The sequence below is a fragment of the Parasteatoda tepidariorum genome, chromosome 6 (genome assembly GCF_982258835.1).
Source record: "Parasteatoda tepidariorum strain Cologne lab strain chromosome 6, Ptep-v5.0, whole genome shotgun sequence".
NCBI classification, from domain to species: domain Eukaryota; kingdom Metazoa; phylum Arthropoda; class Arachnida; order Araneae; family Theridiidae; genus Parasteatoda; species Parasteatoda tepidariorum.
The window spans coordinates 12,974,765-12,991,374 of NC_141760.1; the positions used below are offsets into that span (position 1 = coordinate 12,974,765).

The 16,610-nt window shown below is 30.8% G+C and overlaps 1 protein-coding gene across 2 annotated transcripts in view; it reads left to right on the top strand.

The window, feature by feature from the left end:
* LOC107451496 (cAMP-dependent protein kinase catalytic subunit 3) overlaps nt 1–16,610 on the top strand; it is a 73,060-nt gene that overhangs the window by 38,156 nt on the left and 18,294 nt on the right. For both annotated transcript variants that reach the window (XM_043049042.3, XM_043049041.3), the window contains exons 2-7: nt 5,345–5,513; nt 6,359–6,622; nt 8,558–8,677; nt 8,759–8,854; nt 10,450–10,507; nt 16,302–16,379. In XM_043049042.3, the coding sequence (XP_042904976.1) occupies nt 5,345–5,513; nt 6,359–6,622; nt 8,558–8,677; nt 8,759–8,854; nt 10,450–10,507; nt 16,302–16,379 (785 nt within the window). The remainder of the gene's footprint in view (nt 1–5,344; nt 5,514–6,358; nt 6,623–8,557; nt 8,678–8,758; nt 8,855–10,449; nt 10,508–16,301; nt 16,380–16,610) is intronic.

Below are 16,610 nucleotides of genomic sequence, written 5' to 3' on the forward strand. Positions count from 1 at the left end.
ATAGTCATACACTCAAGAATGTGTTCAATACTGGTTTTAAAATGAAATTCATCATTTTAAGTAACAATTTTAACAGGAAACATCAGGGATTAATTCTCCAAACATCTGTTCCACAAAGAAAATAAGTAGAAACTCCAATAATTCAGCAACTCTTTCTTCATTGGCGCGAGATATGTAATAATAAAACTTTTGTAAACTTATAAAGGCATTTTATCAACAAAAAATAAAAACTTTTGTCATATAACTTAACATATTTGACTATATTTTTAGCAACCTTTGTTTAACGAAAGTAGATTCCGTATTTTCTTGTCACCTTTATTCTTAGTTGATTAAGTGTAAAATCAAGTTTTTACAGCTTTTTCTGATGAAAAAAATTTATTGTGAAACTTATAAATGCAATAAAAAAATCTTATTCCTACTTTCAGCTAAAGTTATATTAGTAATACATATGTTACTGTGAATGACCGAAATTGGTTGTTGTTGACTTTACTACACATTTGTTTCAGAGAATACATTTAGAGTACATACACATAGAGAGAGAATACGTACACATACGTTGTTTACACTTGCCCGGTATACCCAACACTGATGTTTTTTTAAGGTTCAGTGTCACTGTCTGGTATGCATTTGCTCGGTATGCCCTACATCAATGTTTTTTTAAGGTCAAGTGCCACTGCCCAGTATGCATTTAACCGGTACTCCGAACACTGATGTTTCTCCTAATCTATCTTCAGCAGTTTTTAAAATATCGAATAAATATAATAACATCAATGAATAGATTAATATAAAATCGGATATAGCAAATATTTGGAACATTCACCAAAGTGACTATGTGATTGTTGACATTCACCGGTGAAAGTCGACATTCTTTTGATTTTGGTCATTCGCGGTAACATATATAAATTACCTTTTAAGTATAGAAATCAGTTTTTTGCAGATTATCTGTGCGTAGATTAATTAGGCGAAACCGTCAAAGTGCCAACCATTGTTTCAATCCTCAAATTACCTAAGTAATCAGCAAACTACCTAGATAATCTGTTCACTACCTACCAAGCACTTGTAAAAGTGAAAATAAGTTAACTGGATATAACGTTATTCATTTGTTCCTTCGCTATCTAAAAAATCAGGATACTTCATCCAAACAATCTGCACTTTAGTTGATAGAATCAATCACTTAAAAAATGTTATACCAGAAATCAAACAGTTCAAAAAGTTATTTCAATTATGAAAATTTGTGTAGTGTTGGATAACTAAGGAATCAAGTCAAAACAATCAACAAATCGTTTGATAGAATGATAGGAACAAACTTTTGAACTTTACGGAAATCGAAGCCTTTAATATGCACATTATCTAGGTAAAATTCGAAAAGACACATGATCTATAATTTAACGGAGTAAATCAGATAACTTATAGATTATTTAAATAGTGTGCTTATTAAAAGCTCTAGAGGTAACATATATCCAAGTTTCTTATTAATCGGTTAAATATTAAAGAAGAAATCGCGTCTTAGCGTACTAAAGAGGATAATTTAGAAAAACGCCGTTAAAATATAAGCCCGTGGAAGCTTATATTTTTTCATACACTCATCAATCCAAAAAGTGTTTTATCTTTCTTACTTGAATTTTAACTCATACTTTACAGACACTGTTCTAGAATGATAGAATATCAAAAAGTAATGTCGTTCTGGTGCATTTGATATTTGTCATCAAAATTTTTATTTTTAATCAATCATGTATTCACCCTCGTTAGCAACAACCTTTCAATGCCGGATTGAAAGAAACTGAATTGGTTTTTAACACTAACGAATATTTAATGCGCCGAAACGACATTTCTTTCCGGTCCTCGTAATATTTCGCATTTTTCTCTCCATATATACAAATAGAGAGAGAAATATATATATATATATATATATATATATATATATATATATATATATATATATATATATATATATATATATATATATATATATATATCAGGGGTCTGTCCAGACATTTTGTGAAAGGTCCGTTTTTCGTGAAATTGTGAAAAAATTACTCACATTCTTTCAACCAGGGTCCGCTTTTATGAATTTGTGCAAATAGGGTCCGGTTATTGCAAAAAACTTTTTCAAGGACTTTTTAAATTGTAAATAGATACAAGATTATGCTTGGCACTGTAAAATTATAATAAAGAAATTAAATTTTCAAAAATAAACAGCAATTGCTGCTTATAAATTAGAGATGCAGCATTTGATATTTAGCCTATACTGCTGAACGCAGAATATTCATTTCGGACGAATAATGGAAGAATCGTCTGCCGAAGACAAAACTTAATTCGTTTACTATATATATATATATATATATATATATATATATATATATATATATATATATATATATACTAGCTGACCCAGCAAACGTTGTTTTGCCATATGAATTATTTCTAGAGTATGAAAATATATCTCATTTACTGTATGTGTGTGCGTATGTGGTATATGAGTGAAAGAGGCATGGAGCGCTGTGAACGATGACGGGATGTGAAAATGACAACACACCAAAATATATATATTTTTTTAATTTAGTGTAACTTTTTTTTATAAATTATATGTACAACGAATTCTGAAAATATTAGTCAACAATATTAATCTCTTAGTGCAATGGAGTGTACAATATTTTTTGTCATTTCATCTTTAGCTAACACAAATAAACTGGATGGTTTGCCCACTCGAGAGCATGCCACGTACGTCCGTTTGAAAAACATGGTGTGCTCAAATCTAAGCCACAAACAGACATTGTTTGGCCTTGAGATTCATTAATAATCATTGCAAATGCCAATCTAACGGGGAACTGAATGCGTTTAAATTGAATTGGCACATCTGTGGGTATAATAGGGATTCGTGGAAGTAATATACTTTCACCCCGGAATTTGCCATTTAAAATAATAACTTCGAAAGCGTTGCACAGCCGTGGTCGGCTAAAATTACGAATCAAAATGACCGGAGATGCAACTTTGAGTACTAAATTATGCGGTGGTGTGCCTGGTAAATCCAATTAGTTTAAAACTGTTGGAAAATTTGCAGCTTCAATGGGATCGTAAACTGCATCAACGGATTTATATGTCACCAAGTTACCTGGCAATAACTGTTGTATCTTCAGATTCATTTCGTTGATGTCCACATCTTTTGCTGCTAAAATCGCCCTTTCTGCCAGCCACTCGTGATGAATGTATTGTGTGTGTACATCGAGAAATATTAGGTTAATGAGAGCATCTTGTGAATCAATGATTGTGCAGAAATCGTCTGGCAATTTTATGCATCCAGTCTCATACTTAGTAACTTTTCCACCACCGAAATCTAACAATTGTTTCGAGAATGTTTGAGCAGATAGATTTTGAAGCATTTGGACGCGAATATTAACTTTTAGTTGAACTTTTTCAACATTACGCCACAGTGGAGATGATTTCAAGCAAGCATTGATCTCATCAGCGTACGTTGAACGCGGAATGACGGGAAGTGTTTGTCTGAAATCACCTGAAAGGAGTAACAGAGTGACGCCAAATAATTTGTCATTGTTTTTTATATCTTTCAATGTCCTGTTCAACGACTCAAGCGAATGTTTGTGTGCCATAGTGATAGATCCCAGATGATAACTTTACAGTGTTTCAACAATGTGGCCATAGACGATTGCTTTTTTATGTTGCACTCTTCATCTGGAATGTTTTGAATATTAATGGCAGCTTAAATACTGAATGAACTGTTCTACCTACATCCCATAAAATTGCCGCAATGCCATATGATGAAATGGCCAACGCGATACCATTATTTGGTCGCATTTCAGCGAGAATTAGCAAAATAATAAATGTTTTGCCAGTTCCACCTGGTGCATCCAAAAAAAATCCACCTTGTCCTGCCGAAACTGCGAGCATAATGCGGTCATAAATTTTCCTTTGTTCCTCATTCATTAGTGGAACATTGCGAGTAACAATCGCTGCCATTTCTATCGTATTGTATTGAAGTTCACGATTCATGTCAGTGTTTAATAAATCAGATGCACTTCGATTTGGCGAAGGCATACCGAAATGATTGAGTGGCAAGTTGGCAATAATAATGCAAAGATCCTCAATAGCAATCAGTGCTTCATTGTACATAGCATCTCTGAATGCTATCGTGAGATCGTCGCAACGTGTGCGATGTTGAACCGAGTGCAAGGCATGCATCTTTATATGATGGATGCTAATGTCCATCGACTTTACGTATATCTTAAAATGACAATTAGCCGATGACATTAACCAACAACAGTCGAAAATAAAAGCACTCAATCTGCCTTGACTGCCTTGGGTTGACTGTAAATACTCTCCCCAAGGCGTTTGATTTGAATAAACCGGGACATGCATCAACCGGTGTGCCTTGCTTGCAGGGTGTCCTTTGAGCCCATGTGAAATAGTGGTACTTTTGAGTAGAGTAATGTCCATGCAAAGGCACTAAAAACATCCGCATGATTACACAATTCAAAAAATTCGGTGAGTAGTTTTTGGTGGATTTATAGCTCGGTCAATCGCTGTCTTGTTCGTTAAATATACGCTCTGACTGTTTTCAAGATGGACGGCTAAATGAAAAACGGTTGGATCCCGTTCATGAATTGGGACACCAAAGATACGTCAAAAAGCTTCATTGGAGCTGATGCACCGGCCAATTTGGTACAGCGTTATTTCATCATTGTTTTTCACTGGAAGAGCAGTCACATTGGTATTTTCAACTTGAAATACTGCCATATCACTGCCTTTTTTCACATATTTGCAGATATATTTGATGTTCTTCTTTCAAGGGCGAGCATAAGTATTAGAGTTTATTAAGACTTGTTGCAACGTGCGTGAATATTTTTTTTGATTTATCATGTTTCTATGTCTAGTTTGGATTGGAATATGATTAAATAAAGATATATTTTAAACATAGGTTAAATCGGTCCAAAAAATGAAAAAAAATTAGTTATAAACCTATTCTCAGATCTACTGAATATACATACAAAATTTCATCAAAATCGGTCGAGCCGTTTAGGAGGAGTTTAACCACTAAAACTGTGACAAGAGATTTTTATATATATAGATATATAGATATATATATATATATATATATATATATATATATATATATATATATATATATATATATATATATATATATATATATATATATATATATATATGTATATATATATATATATATATATATATATATATATATATATATATATATATATATATATATATATATATATATATATATATATATATAATTAACTGTGAATTTTTTTGACTTAAAATAGAAAAGAAACATATTGTTTATGAAATCACTTTTTATTCTCAGGCACGGGATCGTTTGGACGAGTCGTCTTGTGTCGACGTAAAAAGAACAATAAATATTTTGCCATGAAGATATTAGAAATAGCTGATGTCATCCAATTAAAGCAGTCAGAACACGTCAAAAATGAAAAATCCCTTCTAGTCCAAGTACAGCATCCGTTTATCATAGAACTGTAAGTCATTGTGTATTTTTATATATCTTTTCATCAATTTTATCAATCAATTATTCATCAAAAATGTATCAGAAGAATAGAACAGGGAGTGTTTTAGATAGAATAATGAGTAAAGCAAACGTATGAATATAAAGAGAAAGTGACGCAGATACTGTTTCAGATATAAAGTATATAGGAATAGAAAATATTTTGGTTTAAGACTGAGTGGAACAGAGAAATGATTAAATTTTAGGAAAAATAACGAAATAGTATTTAGAGATAAAGTTTAGTAGAACAGAAAGCGTTTCAGATATAAAAGAAAGTGGAGCAGATTGTGTTTTAGGAGAGCAAGACAGAGAGAGTATTAAGAATAAAGATGTGTGGAACAGAGAATGTTTTAGATATAAAAGAAAGTGGAGCAACCATTGTTTTAGTAGACTTTGTTTTAGGAGAGTTAGGCTAAGTGTTATAAGAGAATTAAGCAGAAATTATTACGGTATAAAGACGAGTGGAACAGGGAGTATGTTAGATATAAAAGAAAACCATGCAGAGTGTGATTTAAGAGAGTTTTGATAGAGAGTATTTAGATATAAATGAGATGAGTGGAACAGAGAGTGTTTAAGATATAAAAGAAAGTGGAGCAAAAGTTAGGCAGAAAATATTTAGTTAGTAGAACAGAAAGTATTATTTAGTATAAAAGAAAATGAAGCAGACAGGTTTTAGGAGAGTTAGACAGGAATTGTTTTAGATATAAAGTGACAAGTACAAGTTACGTAGCACAGAATACTTAAGCATTTCTATCTAAACAACTATCTGCCCCATTTGGGTAAATTATGTGATAATTTTCTGTTCTTTTTTTTTTTCAGTTTATGGACGCACCATGATGAAACGTGCCTCTACATGCTGTTCGAATACGCTTGCGGTGGTGAACTTTTCACTTACCTGAGAAATGCTGGTCGTTTCTCTTGCACAACCTCAATGTTCTACGCAGCAGAAATAGTTCTCGCTCTAGACTATCTGCACAAGCTCTGCATCGCATACAGGGATCTCAAACCTGAAAACTTACTCCTGGATCGTGACGGACATTTAAAAATAACGGATTTCGGGTTTGCCAAGCGGCTCACCGATAAGTAAGCCTTTCTCAGAATGACAATAAAATTTAGTTGAGTAGTGATTTTGAAAGTTTTTTTTTCGAGTATCAAACGTGTTTAATAACGTAAAATGAATGAATGTTTTGCCGGTACTGCCGGTGAATGTTACCCTTTCGTAAGCACAAGTAAATTGAGCTATTTTTTTTTAAATCGTTGTCACCTGAAATAAAGAAGACAATTTTATAAAAGAACAGTTAAATTTACTTGTGCTTGGTGACTTTGCAATGGTATATCACCTGCATTGACTTTATCACCTGCACCGGCGAAATGGAGAAGAACCGTTTTGCCAATCTGTTCAAAATGTCTTAACGATATTTTTGATATTGTCTAATAACTGCAGTCAAGCTGTGGTGGTTCAAGGGCTATAGCCCTCACCTCCCAAAGAGGTGACCCGAGTTCGAATCTCAATAATAACTGGTCGACAGAAATTCTGCACCCGCATCGCACCGAGCTGACATAGTATATCCTCCGTGGTAGACGGATCATGGGTCAAAATCTCCTTCCCGTCAGGCTAACCGTGGGAGGTTTTCTTGGTTTTTCTCTCTATGTAGATCAATGGAGAGTTAGTTCCAACAAAAAGTCCTCCGTGAAGGCAAATTTCACCCAATACTTGATCCAAGAGTTCACTTTTTACTTGGATTATGCTAAAAATTACAAGGATACTGAATTAATCATTGGCAGTCGTAAACTCAAAATTAGGTTGGCTGCTCAACGACAGTTATAAAATTGAAATATAATACAAAAAGTTTTCAATATTTGCACTAAAAGTCATTTGCATGGTACAAATAATGAAATAATAGCATATAAAAGAGCTAAAAAATTGTTTTTGCATTCTGCTTTCTTATATTTATTCATATTAGCAAAATTGTTAAATTATGCTCATGTGAATAAACATATGAATATTAAATTTATAAAATAATAGCATATAGATTAATAACATAATCGTTGAATTAATCTCATAACTATCCACGTTGTTCAGTGAATGACTGACCGTTTTCAAAACTAAAATTCTCAGAAACAAAGGGTGGTGAAATGTATGTTTATTGTGAAAGCTTTAAAACTTTTATGGAGAAATTGTGAAATTAAGTCACGAAGATTGCCGAAAGATGGTGCTGCAAACCATCTATGATCTGAGTGATCAGTTCTAGCTTAAAACGTGAAATGAGTTGGTCGTATAGGATTAGGAGGTTTAAGCCATATACATAAACAAAGTTTATTTTTGGTGATGAAATATTACAGTTTTACTGCATTTGTATTGTATTAGAGAATTGTGTGCAGCATACCTTTCTATGTGTTAGCAACTTTTGTATCTGAATACCAAAATTTCTGTCAAAAGGTTTTACAGCTTTCACAACAGATACACGCCATTCACTAGACTCCCTGTTGTTGTTACTTATGCTACTTGCCATTTAACAAGCCTGCTATGGGAACCCAAGCCTAGTAGTTGCAAAAAAAAAATATATAGCGAAGTAGGTAGCGAAATATAGCGAAGTAGGTATAACATTATGAAAATTTAAGAGCACAAAAACGTCGCTGTCATTTCAGCTGAAATTTTATTTTCACTTTAACGAGTAACTAGCAGCCTCCAGGTGTTTAATCTGACAATACGTTAAAGTGAAAATAAAGTGAGTTTCCACTCTCTTTTGACTTTTACGTTATGTCTGATTATGTAGGTAGTTTGCAGATTCCATTGGTAATTCGAGAAATGAAATGATTTTATGGCACTTTAACGCATAACCCTAGTTAAGCTTCACATTAGCTCAATAATCTGTAGAATAATTTATTTCTACACTTTACTGATATAAGTCCAGATAAGGCGAATTGTCCAATCCCAATAGTCCAGATAAGGACTATTGGGATTCGAATTATTGGGGGCCTACTTCACATGTTCTTCAATTTTTTTTTCTTTTTCAGGACGTGGACCCTGTGCGGCACTCCTGAGTACTTGGCTCCAGAAATTATTCAGAGCAAAGGGCATAACAAAGCAGTGGATTGGTGGGCTCTGGGTATTCTTATTTACGAAATGCTCTCCGGGTAATAATAAAGATTCACGCTAATTACCATTTCTAATGAATGATAATTGTTTAAATTAACTGCTTCTCATTTTAATTTCAGGTTCCCTCCATTTTTCGATACCAATCCATTTGCAATTTATGAGAAGATATTGGCTGGGAAAATAGATTGGCCCAAACATATTGATCCTATTGCCAAGTAAGCTCAAGAATCGATTTCGTTAGAAAGTTCCTTAAGAAGAAAATTGCATAATTTCAATTTAATTTCGAAGTTTTAGAATCTTTCATTTTTATGTCAATAAAAGCAGTTAAACAGAAGAAAATATACCAAACATTTTTCAAAATTTCTCATTAATGTACTGTGAAAAATAATTATTATATAGATATGCCTTGCAAACTTGCAAAAAACTGATTTTATTTATTATCTACTTTCACCACAACAATATATATATATATATATATATATATAGAATGTCTCATACAATTCTTTATATGTTGATTCATAGATAAAAATTAATTTATAGATTTTCTTACTAATTTTAATATAAAGAAATCGTTCTTTCCCCAGGAGCCATTAAAACTCAAGACTCCAATTAAAAATTTGTTTTCTAAAGCTGATGGATAATAATTCTTCGAAATATGCTCATTAAAGAAATCCCGAAAATTCCCCATAGTCTGCATAGCATCATCTGTCAAAACGGATCAAAGATGGTTAAATTTTCCCTTTTGGATGACGTTTGATTACGTTAACGATTAAAAGTTTTGTACAAAATTTGTGTAATTTATTTACCTAAGTTGCTTACAGATGGCACTGCCCACTATAAAGAGTTCTTAAAATGAATACAGGTGTCATAGGACTGTAGTTTAATTTACAATTTTCACAATAAGCATGCCGTTTGTTTCATTCCTCTATCAATTCCAAAATTTTTAATTTAGACACTCCTCCTCTGGGCACCCTGTATGTTCCTTGTATTAGTTATTTATTCTGATAATAAATCTGTTCGGATATATAGGATATCCAGCGAAGATCTGGATGATTTGAAAATTAAAAATACCGTAAACAAAAGGTGATAGAGGAATAAAGCAAACGGTATGTTTATTTTAAAAGCTGTAAAAATTCCATACAGAAATTTCGGCGTTTAGTAACAAACAAAAAAAATACTAACTGATGGCGCTGCAAGCCATGGATGACCAGAGCTATTAGTTTTATCGTTAAAACATGAAAAGAGATTGTCGTAACGGATTAGGAGGTTTAAATCAGGTATTCTATTGAGCAATCTAGTACTGGAACATCACAGGTTGAATTACAGTCCTACGATATATGTATTCTTTTTAAGAACTTTGTACGCAATACAGCGCCACCTTTTGGCTACTTTTTCATAATTTCTGTGTAGAAGTTTTACAACTTTCACAATAAACAACATATTATTTGTTTCAATCCACTGTCCTTCTTTGTATTCGAGTTTTTTTTAATTTTAAAATCAATAAGTCATCCACTGGATACCCTACCCGTAACTGTTTCTTTTTCATTCAAAATCCCTAATTTATTTTATGACTATTTTTTTTAATATGAACATTAAAAAAAATGACGAAGAGGTAAAAACATTTTCATTCTTGTCCTATCTTTAGGCTAAAAAAAATCCATAAATCATCAAAAGCAGCTAAAATGAGATCGTAAAAGACGTTTAATTTTCCATAAGTTTTCTTCTGATAATGCATTTAGAGTTAATCCATTTGTTTTCATTTCTTGAATCTTAATTTTAGATTTTCTTTTCTCCTTTCATTTTTTTTTAGAGATTTAATAAAGAAACTGCTCGTTCCTGATAGAGCGAAGAGGTTAGGAAACATGAAAGTAAGAGTTTTTTCTCTTCTCTTTTAGCCATTTCTTAATTAACTATTCAACGTCGCTTACGAAGAAAAAAAAAGTTACTACTGTACACTCTGAATTATAACGTTTGCTTAATGAAATAGAAGTTTTGTGCCAACTTTGTTTATCTAGCATTCAAAGAAAAAAGAAATATGTTCCGCTTAGTTAAATGTAACTGTAACTTTTTCTATTTATTTTGAATGCTTGTTCTAAGAATTATAAATTTTTCTTCCGTTGGGGAGATGTAAACTACTCGAAATAATAAACAAATCTCAAGATATAGTGTGTATGTTTATGTATCGCTTGGTTGGTTGGTAATGATGAGATATCTCAAATATTGAAAGATGTTTTATAAGAGTGAACCGAATATTCGGTTACTATTCGATATTCGGCCACCTACGCAGAATGACGGCCTAGTCGAATAATTTCTTTATTTTCTAGATATTGAAAGAATGCATTAAAAAAATTTTATTGTGGACTTTTGATTATTGTTCTTCTACATTTTTAATACTTTTAACCTTCTTTCTTTTCAAATTAAAATTTACTTTGTGTTTTTTTGAAAAATTGAAATAGTCAATAAAAAAACTAATACAATGCATAAATATTTATTTATTTTTATTTTTTTTAATTGATATTTTCATTAGTAATTTTGTTATTTTTTGTATGAAATATAGTATAATTATATTAAAATATCAGCGGTTCACTTGTTACATTTATATTACTTATTTTATCATAGTTTTATACGTGAAGTATTTCACCACAAAGCTCATGACTATTTTAAATTGATAAAACTTTACAAACGTCAAAAAGAGGCAAAAAAAAAGAATTTAACTTAAAAATCTAATGCTTTTTTTTAAAGAACTACTCGGTGTCTATATATAATAAAATAGTTATTATTAAGTAGGTCTAATAGTTAGGTGACCAAATATTCGACACCTGGCTAAAATCTCATTTTGGAGATTTTGGTCGCATGTTTTATAAATGTTCGTTAAATTTAAAGAAAATTTTTCTACTGCCGTACAGTTTTACCTCCTGCAACCCCTAAATAATGGGAGAAATGCATTTTCTTATGCTGCATAGTAAACTCATAAATGCTATAAAATTAATTAAACTTTATAAACCTTTTTAGTTATTATTATTTCAAACAGAAAATTATGCATTTTAATTTTTAGCACTTTGCCTATTTTAGAATAATTTTATAGTGCATATCTTCACATTTAAGTCATAAACCAAAATCCCTTAGTCTTAAATAATAAGATTATTTGAGTCTAGTGGTCATAAAACAGACCAAGAGGTAACTGGAATCGAATTTCTCATAATGTTTCGTTTCCATGAAAAAAATCCGACCCACAAGGGGAAATCCAAATATATTTTTACGTAGACAATCGCTTTATAACAGCGTACAAATGGAAAAAAAGTACTAAAATATTCCTTTTTTACGTAAAATAGTTGCATCTGAATGTTGTTTAATATATTGGATTCTGGGTCTCAAATTTACACAGAATACTATTAAGCAATAAAAACTCAGTTATTATGTATAATTTTGGTATTCTTCTTAAAAAGGTAAACAATGGGATAAAAAAATTTGAAAGTAGAAGTATCAGAAAATGCCTGCGTTACATATTATGAAGTATCGGAAGTACATAAAACAAAATATGAATAGTTCTGACGGTATTTGATGTGACGAGGTTAAAATCTATGGTTTCCTAGGAAACCTGGTTGAAGTCCGAAGATTTTTGCACTCTGCATTGGTTACTAGCACTCCCTAAAAGTTTGAATATCAAGAAATCATGCCTTCGCACCCTATAAAATCTGCAGAATATTCAAATAGGAAAAGGTTTAGTCTTTGGAAAAGTTCAGCTTGGTATCCTTCCTTTCTAAAAAACTAAATCCATTGTTATAACTTTATTTTCTTCTTGTTTTTCAGTGAGTATTAAAAATGATGTTTTTTTAAAATGTGCTTCATTATTCTTTTTAAAAAAAACTAACTTAGAAATCTAACAAAAAATATAACACAGTTATGAAATAATAATTATTATTATTTGTGAAGAGAATATTTTCATTAAGCAAAAGTTGGTTTTTGAGTACAAAATTACGTGTCAGTAAAATTTTTAAAAAAATACTTATTTCGTTTAATTTTATTTAACAAAACTGAAAATGTTGTAAAAACCTATCTTACATTTCTGGTTGCCTGGTTGGCAGGGCGCTGGACTCACGTTCGTGAGAACGGGAGTTAAAACCCAGCTGGCCGGAGACTCCCCGTGTAGTAAATGCTGGCTGGTGCACGCTAAATCTGTCCGGTCACAAAGTCCTCCATTTTCCCATAGCAAATTATACTTCCGGAGGTACTGAATTGGAGATAGATCATTCTCTGGTTCAGGTCAAAATTACGATTTGTGGATGAATGTATGAATGGGTCCGCGCTATAAATGTGACGTATGGGTACGGTAGAAGTCAAATTCTTGACCATAGATGGCGCCACTGGCAAATAAGAACAAATGTATTCTTTGCCTTAATGGCCTACGACAATAACAACAACATTTCTCCCTTATTGAATCCATTTCATAAATTTTGCTTTATCTAATGTCAATTCACATTTGCCTTCTGATTGCTGTTAAAAATTAATGGCTGAAGAATACTATACATTTACCTGCAAAGATAAAAATGAAGTAATAATTGTAATTATCACATAAATAATTTCCAGGATATAAATAAAAAAAAAAGATTATATTTTGATGAAATTCTTTATTTTTTTTATTCTCATTTTGTTGTAGATTTTTAAAACGTCATATTACAAATGAACTATTTTTCATATGGAAAAAATCTTTTAGAGCGCCATTTCGTTGCAACTGCACACCGGTTAAATAATTTCATTCTAAACTTCTCTGCCATCTTTTTTTTTTTTAATTTTTTTTTTTTTAAAAACATGCATTTTTAGTGTGAGAACATTTCAATTTTCATTAATATATTATTTTCAAATTAATTTAATAAGAAATTTATGCGACCGCTAACGATGGCAAACATCATCATCTTCGTCCTATCATTAATATTGCTTTTTATTACTTCTGAACAATTAAAAAATTTCCTGAATTTCAACTTATTTAGCTTTTATGTGGGATACTGAAACTCATAAAAATTACACGATTTAATTAATCATAATTAATGTTGTGCTTTTGCAATTGGTCTATAACTTTTGTTATCTAAACCTCAACAGTCATTATAGGGGGGGGGAATCCAAAAGAAACTGTTTTATTTTAATTAACAGATAATCCTATATAAAACAACAAAATTACTAAAATGAATCGGATTTTGTGAAGAAAATTAAAAAACAACAAAATAGACTCAGATTTTACGATAGAATATGAAGACTACTAAAAAAACACTTGCACTTAGTGACAAAATATGGAAACCATTAAAATTATTCATATTTGTGACAAAATATCGAAATTACTGGAAAAAAACTCAGATTTTACGATAATTTGTGAAAACAAATATAAAGAACTTGCGTTTTGTAAAAAAATATGTAAAATACTAAAATGATTCACATTTTTCGACAAAATGTTATAACTCTACTAAAATGACTCCTTTTGAAACAAAATGGGAAAAATACGAAAATAACTCACATTTGAGACAAATTATGAAAACTACTAAACTCATTCACATTTTGAGACAAAGTATGAAAATTACTAAAATTACCCACCTTTCGAGACTAAACATGAAAACTACTAAAATGACTCACGTTTGGTGAAAAATATGAAAACTACTAAAATTGCTCACGCTTGTGGGAAAAAAAATATCCTTTAAAATTTAAATTTTGCTCACATTTTGTAACAAGTTATAAAATTTTCTTAAATTATTCACATTTTCTAACAAAATATGGAGACTATTGAAATGATCCAGATTTTGTGAGAAAACATGAAAACTACTAAACTCTCTCATAATTTATAGCAAAATATAAAAACTACTGAAACGATTCAAATTTTCAGGATCTATTACATAAACTATAAACGATAACAAATACTACTACTTTGTAAGAAATTGGGAGAAATCGGTTTCAGTTAGCGTTATGGAGTTAAAATACATTATTATTAATAGTTAGCTCAGTAAAATAATAAATTAAAAAAAATTTCTCTCAAGAACCGCTCACTAAATTACAAATACTTTATTTTGTGAAAAAAAATTCGTAAAGCTATATTTCATTTCATTAGAATTAAATTTGAATCTTAATATCTTTCTTTAACATATATTTTGATTTAAGGTTAAGACAAACTTTAACATGTCCGAAATAGATAAATAAGCAACAAATAAAAATACTTTTTTTACTATATTTTATAACTCCGTGATCGTAATTGATATTTAAACTGCTCCAGAGACAAAGCAATTTAATAGAAACTCCGCCAAATGCGATAGTCTCAACTAATGTCCAAAAACCTCATTTATATTCATAAATGTCCCGCTAAGAAATAAATGTAAGAAGCGCTTGACATCTCTGTAAGTCTTTGGCGATGATTTTTTTTCTATCTATTTCTGATGTGTTAAGAAAATTAATTATTTTGAAAGTTCCTTTTTTTTGTTCCGAGCTTGTTTTCTTTTGATTTCGATTAGCTGTGCTACTTTTTATTATTGAGTTATCCTTTGGTTAAAGCTAACTCCTTTTAGTTTTTTGTAATGTACGAAGCATTTAATGAAGTTATTTTTTAATGAAGCTTTCTAAAATGATTTGAATAAAGACCTGTAAATGAGTTTTATTACGGAATTCTTTCCATTTATTAAGAAAATGAAGGAAAAAAACATTGAAATAAATCTTAATTTCTTTTTATTTATTTATCATAAAATACAGCGATCTAAATGCAATAAATCCATCTTAATGTAATACTTTTTCATGCACATTTTTAAAAATGCTGTAAGACTAATTAAAATTATTAGATAGTCAGGGATGAAACTTGTAGGCTGGATCTGTCAACTTTGGCCGTTTATTATGTGACATATGTTTAAATGTTTTACAGTTTTTTTCCGTTTGTTGAAAAGTTACCTATGTTACCTGCTTAAAAAAAATCATCGTAAGCTCTAAAAAATATCAAAATATATATTTTTTTAAATTAATTTTATTGAAAAAGGAAATATTGGAAACTCGCAATATTTATGAAATACGAATTCTTGCTTAGAACTACCGTATCTCAAAACTACTGAAAGTAGAATTGGAACTCCGTCGTTCTTTGCACTCACTAGTATTCACTGACGATGCCACTTCTTTCTTAATTTGGACAACTTTTTAACGGAAAAACAATTTAATTCCAAAAATAGTGTAAAACTGACCTTCATGGAATTCATTTACTTGCGTCCATTAGAATTTTTTTTCCATTTGACTGAAAAACCTGCCGCTCCGATGGCAAAAGTTTAGAGAAGATACCGTTACATACTTTGATGGGTGAAAGAAAAAGTTCCTTTCCTTATTAACTAACAAAAAGCTATCAAAAAGCTCTTTTTTTTCTAGAAATTTTCTTCTTGACTACCTAGTATTCAAGTAATCGGGAAAATCAAATAAATACTTTTAGAAAGAGAAGTTTTTATGTATTTATTTGCAAAAGAAGATTATAAATAAGGCACCATTTAAATTGTACCTTTGAAAATACTGAGCTTTTAAAGGCATATTTTATAAATAAGTAGCAATATTTTATGATGAGAAATTAAGTGATTGCAGATTTTCACTTTAACCTATATTTTATACCTCTATTTAAACGTGAATTTTCTTATAATATTCATTTTTTAATTTTGTCAGCATGGATCGGAAGACGTAAAGAGGCATCGATGGTTTAAAAATATTTCCTGGGAAGATGTCTATTACAAGAAAGTACAAGTAAGTTTCAAATCTTTATTTAAAAAAAATTAATATATGTTTGTTGCTCTCGCTTGTGTGAAATATTTCTCGATGTATTAACCTTTCAAGAGATATTTTCCGAAAACATCTCGGCCCAGGGGCTTAGTCTTTCTCTCGCTTTATGAACACAACTGACTCTAAAAATCATATCGCTTAATGTCTTTTTTGCTATCTACTAAGCGCTTCTAAAGAACTCAACTCCAATACCAT